The sequence below is a fragment of the Centropristis striata genome, chromosome 13 (assembly GCF_030273125.1).
Source record: "Centropristis striata isolate RG_2023a ecotype Rhode Island chromosome 13, C.striata_1.0, whole genome shotgun sequence".
Lineage (NCBI taxonomy): Eukaryota > Metazoa > Chordata > Actinopteri > Perciformes > Serranidae > Centropristis > Centropristis striata.
The window spans coordinates 32,248,826-32,260,613 of NC_081529.1; the positions used below are offsets into that span (position 1 = coordinate 32,248,826).

At 35.9% G+C, this 11,788-nt stretch overlaps 1 protein-coding gene across 1 annotated transcript; it reads right to left on the reverse strand.

The window, feature by feature from the left end:
• Positions 1 to 873: 873 nt before the first annotated feature.
• On the reverse strand, positions 874 to 11,788 carry LOC131982942 (small ubiquitin-related modifier 2-like). The gene is made up of 4 exons (XM_059347542.1): positions 11,494 to 11,788; positions 8,024 to 8,155; positions 4,096 to 4,167; positions 874 to 1,596 (listed from the first exon to the last, which is right to left on the reverse strand). Exons 1-4 carry the CDS (start codon positions 11,512 to 11,514, stop codon positions 1,534 to 1,536), a joined length of 288 nt encoding a protein of 95 aa, XP_059203525.1. The 5' UTR covers positions 11,515 to 11,788; the 3' UTR covers positions 874 to 1,533.

An 11,788-nucleotide genomic window follows, 5' to 3' on the forward strand; every position in this document is an offset into this window, starting at 1 on the left:
AATGTTTCCTACAGGCAACATTCAGACAAAAAAAAAACGATTAAAAAAGTTCCTTTTATGATGTTTTTAAATTTAAAATGTTATTTATTGTACCCTGTTGAAGCTACTGAATCTTTTACACATGTTTATTGAATAAATTATGTTAAAATTAATTTTAAAAAACTTTTTTTTTTCACTTTTGCACCGTTATGGTACAAAGTTGCCTACGGACAACAAACCCCAAAAACTTCCACAAAAAAAATAATTATAAAATTTCTTCAGATTATGTTTATTTAGTCTATTTTAAGCCAAAAAAACATTTTTTTTTCCTAACTGGCATCACAATGTGTACCATAGAGGGTTAAGTAATCTAATTTTAATACATCTGGATTACTTTTGGATTGCTTCAAAATCAAACAGTGAAAATGTTAAAACCTTATACAAATAATGGATGCAGTCACAAAAAAACCCGAGTTCCTTAATCATTGTTTTCTCTCTTTAAACATCTCAAAACATTTAAATGCAAATTAAATGCATTTAGCATATTCAGCATTAAGGCCACAGTTGGTCAAATCAAATGGCGCTTACAAAAAAAAATAAATGGCAGAAACTACAGGTGTACTGTGCATATTCTACAACATGTGGGATGTTGTTGATGTTTTTAATTATAGGCCACATTGAGGACTTTTCCTCTTGTAATGAGAACTTACTCAAAATGTTTATCTTACATTACAAAAATGCAACTAATCATCCCAGATTCCATTAAAAAAATGTAATTTTGCAGTCTGATTTTCTGATTTTGTCAATATTCAAACCTGTATTTCATATTAGCTGTATTTCTGCCCAGGGGAGGAGAGAGAGGGTCAAACAATCACACTGGAAAGCCATAAAAACTTAGTGGAAGTTCGGAAAAAGACAATAGCTTTATTTTAACAGGCATCTTAATAACAATACGGAGACATCTCTTCAGCTTCCCAAAATGTGAAGCTTGTTAAGCCTAGTTAAACCATTATTCAAACATTTCTCTACACATCTACTACTATATAAAATGTATAAAATCAAATATTTTTTCTGAAGATAACAGAAATCAAATGACAATGCAGCATTTCTAAACTGGGTATACCTTTCCCCAAGTAATAGCCAGTCCCAAAATAGTACACTTCAAGAACAGATTTTTATGGACACTAACGGAGCCTACCCCAATGACATCTGATCCATAAAGTGAGCGTTATTAATTCTCACTCTTATCACCATTCCTATCTGTTTCTGTCTGCAACCTTGCAAGAAGAAGTCCTTACTTTTTTTTTTTTTTTTTACCACAGTACAGCATGAGCAAACATAACCTGGGTGTGGTTTATGTACAAAAACAGAACAGGAACGAGAGCGAGAATAAAAATACTATACAGCAGTCGTGTGAAGCAGAGAAATGACAATTTCTTCTGCATGGAATTCTGTTAAGACAATCGGACAAGTTGCAAAGAAGCAGCCGCTGTGTATCACAGGCCGGGAAGGTTGGTTGTGTTGAGGAAGGAAAACAATGGAGCACGTGGTTGATTACATGAGGCCTCCCGTCTGTTGTTGAAACACATCAATTGTATCTTCATCTTCCATTTCCAACTGTTGAGAGAAAAAAAAACATTATTTAAATATGTGTTGCATGACTTTAATAAGCCTAAAGTACAGGTACATCTAAAAAAAAATTTGAATATCATGAAAAAGTTCAATATTTTTTGTCAATTATTGCAGAAAGTGAAACTCGTATATTATAGAGATTCATTACACTTAGAGTGAAATATTTCAAGCCTGTTTTTCTTGTAATTTTGATGATTCTGGCTTAGAGATAATGAAAACACAAAACTCAGTGTCTCAGAAAATTAGAATATTGTGAGGAAGTTGAATATTTGAGATGCTGGTTTCATTTTCCAGCAGGACTAATGCAGTAATTCATGCAAAAGGAGCCCAACCAAGTATTAAGTGTATAGAAATGAACATACTTTTCAGAAGCCTGACATTTGTGTTTAAAATATCCTTTTTGTTTCTTGATCTTATGTAATATTCTAATTTTCTGAGACACTGAGTTTTGTGTTTTCATTATCTCTAAGCCAGAATCATCAAAATGACAAGAAAAACAGGCTTGAAATATGTCACTCTGTGTAATGAATCTATATAATATACGAGTTTCACTTTCTGAAATAATTGACAAAAAATATTGAGCTTTTTCACAAGATTCTAATTTTTTGAGATGTACCTGTACATACCTAGTTGGTCTGCATATTGTATAAGATAAATTGGCAAAAAGAGTAAATGAGAGGAGTTATATTGTTTAAAAAGCGAAAGGAGGGGGGCGGGGGGAGCACATATTGTGTCAAGATGTTACATGCATGTTAAAAAAAACAACTTGGGCAAAATGGCACCATCGCAGCAAACACTGACCACAGTGTGCATAGCCAGACTTGCATTGCATTGCAATAAAATGCCACAACATGCAAGTTGGGTTTATTACCCCAGCCATTAATTGCAGCAAGGAATTTGTTAATAAAAAGTTCAAGAACATGTCAAAGTAAAATTTGATCTGAGGCTCCCAGCATGTATTAACCTTTGTCTAGATTAAAGAATAAAATTGTGTCTACACAGAAACCCAGAAAGAAGCATATTATGCATTATTTCTATCACAGTTCTATTCAGTTTCAAAAATCTCTAAGACATTCCTACCACACACTGCTCACTGTGGAGTGATCTCTTGTATATTTAGTTCCTGTATAAATCTGTGAATGCCATAGACTGTATACATTGTATACAAAGATGGACAGCCAAGTCATCTTCATGGCCCCCTGATGGCCAGCTGCAGGATAGGTCAGAAACCCCGCCCCCTTATGTTAGTCTCAGGCGGCAACCTCCTGGTCTGAGCAGGGAGGCAAACCAGGAAGTGCCTTAAGCTGCATTCTAACGAAAATTCCAGCAGGGGGCGCTAAGTGTGGCTGCAAAAAATATTTCTGTCCATTCATTTCAATGCAAAATGAGAAAACTTCTCACTTGATTTATTACCTCAGAAGTTTTTTCAGGACAACACTATGGTCTCAATCACTAGTAAAACATCTTCTTCAAGACAATCTGATGTTAATAGTGTAAATAATGGCCCCATTTAGAAGAAAATAGAAGATCATATGATTTGGGGCGGGGCTACCTTTGATTGACAGGTCACTAACAAGGCGAGCCGTCATCAGGAGAGAAGCAGAACAATGCGTATCCACGGCAACGTGTCAATAAAGTTATATATAGCGTTATATAGATATTAAAAGGGACGTTTAGCGGTTTGGTCTCATAACTTTGACCCTTTCACTGTATTTTCACTTAATGACAGTTTATTTGAACGTTTTGTTCAGTAAAAATGTCTTGTTCAGCGTTTGGTTGGACTAACAGACACTCCAAGGAGTCGCTGCTCAGTTTTCTGAGGTCAGTAACAAACATTTTGTTTTTATTGTTTGCTAGCCAAAGCTAACATCCCAGTTAATGCTCCAGTTAATGCTAACATGAATTAGCAGAGACTTCTCTCAGTCAGGTTGAGGTGTAGAGAGGCTGTAGTCAGTGATCAGATCCCTCTCCTCCTCCACAGTCCAAATATGGTCTGTTTCCTGTATCGGAAACAAGATGGCGACGCAAGATGGAGACGAGTGTCACACTGAACTCGAGGCTTCCAACGGGCCACAAACTAACGGGTGACGTCACGGTGACTACGTCCATTATTTATATACAGTCTATGGTTAGTCTATGGGACATGAGCCAAACTAAAAACCAAAAGTAAAGCTCAAAAACATTTTCCCCCAGAGTTGTTTTCTTCTTTTTTAGATATGTCTTATCACACCAGTGTTTGTGTGATAGCGTTTCCTGATAAGATGGTTTTAATTACTTATGTGATGCCATAAAACAGGGTGTAACGTCATAACTGCCAGCTCACATTGTTATTGTTATTATCCAGGATATTTTGTCTTCACTTTTGTACAGAGGGAGGAAGTGGAGAAGCGTATAAAGCAGCCCACTATAAACTCCAGGCAGATGAGTTTTTGATGAGTGAGCACATTATTCATTTACACTTCATCTCTTTCGCTTCACACTTACCTGTGATGGTGTGTCTGTTTCATTTATTGGCTGTCCGTCAAATCTGAACCTGATTTGCCTCATCGACAGTCCCTGCGGAGACAAACACAGAAAACATTTGTTGTAAATGTGAAGACTCTCATTATCTCTGGTCCTTTGAATGTTTCACAGCCTAACAGAACAATCTGGTGCACACGAATTAATGTTACAGTGGAAAGACTTGCAGCTTCAGATTATCATATGGTGTCAGTGACCTCAGTTTGATACATGAAAGCAACATTTTCTAATGATTGTAGAAGGCCCTTTCTCAAACTGTTTTCTTCTGTGGACTTGACGTAAGTGTGATGGAATATTCAGCAGCTGAACTGCCTAGTTTAAGATGTGCTTGCTTAAGGTAGCTCCCTCCAATTACGGCAAGAGTCACGAGATCTTGATTAAATACTGGGTACTTTATTCTTATCCAACCCGTGAAAAGTCAAAGTCAAATTTATTTATATAGCGCATTTACAGACGGCTGAGCCGCACCAAAGTGCTTCACATAAAAGTGCAATAAAATACAGAATTGAAGGTAAAAAGAAACAAACAAAAAACAAAACAAAATAAATTTAAAATAAATTAAAAGAAGATGGGATCATTTTAAAAGCACTGTGGGATTACTGGGGGACACCATTCCCTAGCACTTGCCGGAGGAAAAAAAAAAAAATAATAAAGTAAATAAAGGAGGAATAAATAAACAATAATTGATAAAACGGCTGTCATCACAATGCAATCTCCAAGCTACACAAGACAACTTTATGCATACTGGAAAACAAATCACAAACACAAAATACTCTAAATGTTACTTTGTATTAAAAATAGGATGCATGCAAAACGGCATAGAAAAACACATACGTTACACAAAATTGTTTCATTCACATAGTAATTTGGGCGCGAATTGCATCATGGTTCATTCGTTTAAATGAGGAAGTCTAAATCACGGCACAAAGCTAGAAACGTAAATACAGAAACAAACCTCGTAGGCTAATTAAAGGGAACTTAATCTTTGATAATCTTCAATTTTCCGTTTCTTCCTTTTGATTCTAGAAATGTATGTGTGTTAGCATGCACCTGTTGCTCCTTTTTGATCTCCTTCAGCGCTGCGGTGTTCTATTATTTAGATGCCGTGTGTGAACTTATTAGTGAATATTAGTTTAATATTCATAAACAAACAAAAAAAATGGACAACCAAGAACTTAAAATTAGAATTATAGTGAGAGGCAGTTACACTGAACTTTGAAGGTATTAGAAACATATTGAGCTATACTGTCTCCCTCGTAGTGAAACACAAATAAAGGAATAATGAAAAACATCTGGTTCTCACTGTAGTTTCAGAAATGAGCTGCATGACAAACATGTCTCTTTAGCCTTGCTGGCAGTTGAAAAAAAAAACAGACAACACTGAGTTTCCATTCTTCCAGAGAGCTGAACCCTCATTTGACTTTCAGATAAAGAGGAATGTCAGAGGTTGCACTTCATCAGATATTCTCTTTTCTCCTCTGAACATGGAGGTATGGATTCATACTGAATGTAAAGTTTATATCAAACCTCAGGACTGTTTTTGTAACAAAGCAATCACAGTCGCAATCAAGATTACCGAACAATTTTAAGAACCAAACGGGCACTCGTCCCAGCGTTCTCTAACTAATTAGAATAAGTCAGCATTCCTGCATCCCATTATAGGAAATAACACGAGGAAGGACAACTTCAGAGGTAATTTAGCTCAGAAGTGCTGATGGAAAAGATGAGACGTCTTTGTGATTAACATCTGGAGTCACAGACAGACAGACAGATGGGGAGGTTTGTGGGGATGAGAGGAAGGTGAAGCACCAAGCTGTGTCGAGGTATCGAGGGGAGATTTGCATTCAAACAGGAAGATTCAGAGCTGTAGAGCAAAGCTGGATCACATCCAATAAACTAGGAACAATAACTCTTTCAGGAAACAACGACTGTAAAACACGACCATGGTGGATAACTCCTTAGTGAGGATCATCTGGCTTTTATTTAAGGCAGGGGTCTCAAACTCAAATTACCTGGGGGCCGCTGGAGGCAGTATGAAAATGACCAAAAAAAGACACAAAATTACTTTTAAAAAAAAGACACAAAATGACAGAAAAAACTAAATTACTTAAAAAAGACACAAAATGACCAAAAAAAGACACAATATTTTAAAAAGACACAAAATGACCAAAAAAAGACACATTATTTAAAAAAGACACAAAATGACCAAAAAATACACAGCGTTACCAAAAAAGACACAAAATTATTAAAAAAAGACACAAAATGACAGAAAAAAACTAAATTACTGAAAAAATAAACAAAATGACCAAAAAAATTACACAAAATTACTAAAAAAGACACAAATTATTTTAAAAAGACACAAAATGACCAAAAAAGACACAAAAGTACTAAAAAAGACACAATTATTTTGAAGAGACACCAAATTATTAAAAAAAGACAGAATTAGCAAAAAAAAGTAATTAAAGGGACCTTCCACACACAACACAGTAAAGTGCCATTCATATAAAACTCACAATAAACTTTCATATCAAGGTGGGGGCCACAAAATATCGTCACGAGGGCCAAAATTGGCCCGCGGGCCGTGAGTTTGAGACCCATGATCTAAGGTCTGACCTATTAGCAAACTGTGAATTGTATGTAATATAACAGATTTCTTCAACATCAAACTCTGACATTAACATTAAAGAAATATTTGTGCCAACTAGAGTTTTAATGCCAAATTAACACCAGTTACAAACACATAACTGATCAAAATCAAAAGCTCAAATGACCTGTCACTACATGCACCAGTGATAAGTGTGCAAAGGCTGAAAATAATTACCCTTGTCATTCTTTTTTTGTCTTCAAACAAGATCAAACGTGCATACTTATAAGACGCTGCTTTAAGCATCATGTAATTCCTCTAATTATTTCCATATGATGCAACTGTAACACTGCAGCTGAGCACTTCTAAGCCTTGTTCTACATCATCTATACAGCTAATACTCTCTGCTGCAATATGGAAGGTTGAGTCTAACAAATAACTTTAATAATGGATTGGTTGCATTCAGATCCAGAGCCCCAGTATTATGCATACTGGTTTAGTGGCATTGCAGCCTGAAGGGAGCCATTGTTAATGTTACACCTGTGCTTTTAGGACTAAACTTTGTACACTGCATGCAGTGAAAAAAAGGCAGATTAGGGGGCAGCAGAACTTTTGTAAAGGATTGACAAGAGGAACTGGAGGCATCATTTACCCAACATATTATTCCAAATGTCCAACCGAGTGAATGTGACATGCAGAGGTTGTGAGTCAGAGTGGAGGTGCTGCACCTTTTCACTTCCAAAAGATTAAAAAGACAAGGCAGTCTGAAAACTAAAGCTCTATTAAAAAGTAAAGTCAGATGAAAATGTTTTTGATGTCAAATACAATCAAAAGCAATTGTTAAATGAAGTGATGGTTGATATTAGAGGTGTCAATCACCAGAGGCTTCACGATATGATTTTATCCCGAAAAAAGGATAAATAAAGTCTATCTATCTATCTATCTATCTATCTATCTATCTATCTATCTATCTAAAAAAAGAGCCGGTCTCCGGCTTGTCGCTTTCTTGAAAAATAGTCGCTAAGGCAGTCTGAAAAGTTGCTAAATTTAGCAACAAAGTTGGGAGCACTGCTTCGCCGGTGTGGGCTTATTATCGAGGTAGATAAGATGCTAGATAAGATCGGTTTGACGTAAAAGAAATCGCCGATCCCCCAAAATTAAGGAAATCGTTGCTGAACGATCGATCTGTGCACCCCTTAAAATAACTGTCAAATGGCTGCATGGCTGTAATACAGTGCAGTAAGTTGCTACAACTGGTTTGGGAACTACACCTATGACATCATCAGCTGTGGTTGTTGCCATGCCTACCTGTCTATCGCAGTAGGCCTTCATGAGTTTGATGAGCGGCGTGTGTCTTTTGATCTTGAACTGAACTATTGATCCATCCTGGCCTGCTACCTTCAGGTTTATGTGTTCATTGGTTTCTGTCTTGACTGCTTCCTGAGGGATAAAATTAGAAAAGACAAAAAAAAAAAAACAGTCAACAGAAACCATCAATCAGTAAGACAATCAACACAACACATGACAGGCAGGCTTGAATTTTGAAAAAAATATTCAGATTCTGTTGACATTTTAAAGATGAGTAAGTGATTAATAATACATCTCAAAACATTAGAAAATCATGAAAAAGTTCAATATTTTTTGTCAATTATTTCAGAAAGTGAAACTCATACATTATATAGATTCATTACACATAGAGTGAAATATTTAAAGCCTGTTTTTCTTGTTATTTTGATGATTCTGGCTTAGAGATAATGAAAACACAAAACTCAGTGTCTCAGAAAATGTGATTATTGTGAAGAAGTTTGAGGTTTTTTTTCTCGTTAATTAGTATTTTTCTCATGAATTTTTAGATTTTTTTTAATCATAAATTTGTATTTTTTGTCTTAATTTTTTTTTTTCCTGGTAAATTTATGATTTTTTTCTTGTAAATGTATGAGTTTTTTCACTTAAATTTGTGATTTTTTTTTTCTCTTAAATTTGAGATTTTTTTTCTTGTAAAATTGAATTTTTTGATCGTGAATTTGTTAGTTTTTTCTTGTAATTTTGATGATTCTGGCTTAGAGATAATGAAAACACTAAACTCAGCGTCTCAGTATAAAACTAGAATATTGCTGGTGAGTGTAATGTGCTGGTCCTGGGTCAGTGGTGGTTTGGGGCCATGTCCTCTGCTGCTGTTGCTCCACTGTGTTTTCTGAAGTCCACAGTCAACATAGCAGCCATCTAGCAGGACATTTTAGAGTCTTCATGCTTCCACAAGCTCCCAGGAGATGCTGCTTTCATTTCCCAGCAGGACTTGGCACCTGCCCACACTGGCAAAGGTACCAAAAGCTGCTTCAATGACCATGGTGTTACTGGGCTGGACTGGCCAGCAAACTGGGCTCACCTCAACCCCATAGGAGTCTATGGGCTGTTGTCAAGAGGAAGGTGAGAGACACCAGATGAGCTGAAGGCTGCTATAAAAGCAACATGGTGCTGTAGGCTGATCTCCTCCATGCCACCAAGTATTAATGCACTAATTCATGATTCAAAAGGAGCCCAACCAAGTATTGATGGAGAGAAATGAAGATACTTTTCAGAAGCCTGACATTAGTGTTTAAAATATCCTTTCTTTATTGATCTTATGTAATATTCTAATTTTCTGAGACACTGAGTTTTGTGTTTTCATTATCTCTAAGCCAGAATCATCAAAATTACAAGAAAAACAGGCTAGAAATACTTCACTCTGTGTGTATGTAAAAGATTTTTAGCACCCACAGTGAACTGGTTAAATGAGCTTTAGGTTCATATTTCAGTGAGGTTAAACTCTTCAATGTTTCAGTATGAAAATAATACTGTCAACAGAGATCAGGGAGACTTTCCACCCAGGCAGATATCTCTTTAGTACCTCTGGTTGATTTATAAGTCGCTGCTGACAGTTTTGCAAATATTACTGAATGTAATAGATTTTTGCATCAGTGTGATGAATAATTAATTCCTTTGGTTCGACAAAATATGAGACTATAATGTGGTTTGAGTTTCTAAAATGAGTTTCCATAAAATGTTAATTTGATCAACTTTATAATATTTCCTGGCAGTGCACATTTTCCCTTTGTTTACATCCTGTTTCAGTGCCTTGAAATTCAAATCAGTTGCTAAGGCTGCAGTGGTGGAAGAAGTATTCAGATCCTTTACTTAAGTAAAAGTAGTGCTACTACTAGCATCAAAATACATTCAAGTTACCAAAGTAAAAGTAGGCAGAGACCATTCAGAAATATAGCACTGGAGTATTATTATTAATTGAGCAATATTTTCATTATTTTGATGTTGCAGGTGGTAAAGGTGGAGCACATTGCCACTACTTTATATCCTGCCAGGTAATTAATAAATCCATAATAATACACTGTAAAAAAATGTCTGTAGATTTTACAGTGAAAAACAGCTAAACCATGACAGTAAAAGACCGTAAAATGGTAAATAGGTTAATTCAGTTTCAGTAACAATGAAACACTGTGAATGTATAAATCAGCCAAAACAGTATTTTTATTTATTTTTTGATAAATACATTGCTCCACTGTAAAATCCACTGTCACCGTGTTTGTAACAAAAATAAACTAATACATATAAGCATCACTGTAATTTTTGCATTTATTTTTAGTAAAAACACTTTTTCTCACTTTTACTAAACACCATATCTCTAACAAAAATATACTGTAATATTTAATGGTAAAATATTTCATTTATGCAGCATTTGAGAGCTGCAACAATTATTTGATTAATCGAACAATAATCGATTATTATATTAATCGTCAACTATTTTGATAATCGAATAATTGGTTTGAGCAGTTTTTTAAAGACAATAAGTCCAAATTCTCTGATTTCAGCTTCTTCAAAGTGAATATTTCTGGTTACTTTGTTCCTTTATGACAAACTGAATATCTCTTTGGTTTGTGGACAGAACAAGAGATTTGAGGACGTCATCTTGTGGTTTGGGAAACACTGATATTTTTCAACATTTTATTGACCAACCAACTAGTCGAGTAATCGTTTAAAAAATCAACAAATTAATCGATAATGAAAATAATCGTTAGTTGCAGCCCTACAGCATTTATAAAGTATTTTCTTGTCAATTATATGACATAACAGCGTTTCTTTTGGTGGAAATTTTTTATTTTTTACGGTAAAATATGGAATAAAATCTCAATTTTAAACGGGAAATCAACAGTGCCAATATCATTTTACCGTAATATTACAAAAAGTTGCACCGTATTTATTACGGTAAAGTTCTGGCAACCACAGCTGCCGTTTTTTTTTGTTTTTTTACCGTAAAAACAACTGTTTTTTTTAACAGTGTATATATAATAATGTTGTTTTTTTAATGAATAATTCCACCAGTGATAAATCTTTTTAGATATCTCATGATAAAAAAAACAAAGCACTCTAGTTTCAGTGGCATACACCACAACTCTGGTTACTAAACTTTCTCCCACTTGCATAAATGACCACACACACACACACACACACACACACACACACACACACACTATAAGCCACTCACATTCCCAGGATGACAACAGCTGGTTGGTTGTGTGTAATCAAGCTGAACGCGACCTGCGCGCCGCTGAATGCGCGTTCACAAACCTTCCGGTCTGTGAAAGTAGGTACAGCCAGTTGTTGAATTTTAGCTCTCAACTTTATTTAAGATAAAACAGAGCACGTGAGAATATCAGTTTTTTTTCTATGAGCCCCCATGCCACAGATTGAGTGAAATAAACTTGCTCCAACATGGAGACACTCACCTTTGGTTTTTCATCAGCCATGGTCACTCTTTTGGCGCTTCTCTATGCTGCCACACAAAGAATACGGGTGCGCGCACGTACTCGTTCCCGTTTAAATTATTGGAACCAAACGTGCGCGACCACGAGCCATTGCGCGTCCACAGCGCTGGGCTTTGAATGGCTACAGGTAAACACGTGGGTGAAAGCGCGGTCTGGGCATGGGCGGGAGAGCCCCAATGCGCGTTACAGAGGCATTCAGCACCTCGTGCACGCGCACGGCGTTGTTTTTCCTTTTGCTGTCATATTTGTTGGTTCG

Excerpts from the sequence above, each read along its gene's own strand:
- LOC131982942 (XM_059347542.1), bottom strand. The coding sequence starts at position 11,514 with ATGGCTGATGAAAAACCAAAG. Across the intron at positions 8,156-11,493 it reads TGGCTGATGAAAAACCAAAG|GAAGCAGTCAAGACAGAAAC; the intron begins GTGAGTGTCTCC and ends TTTATCCCTCAG. Across the intron at positions 1,597-4,095 it reads AAACAGACACACCATCACAG|TTGGAAATGGAAGATGAAGA; the intron begins GTAAGTGTGAAG and ends TTCTCTCAACAG.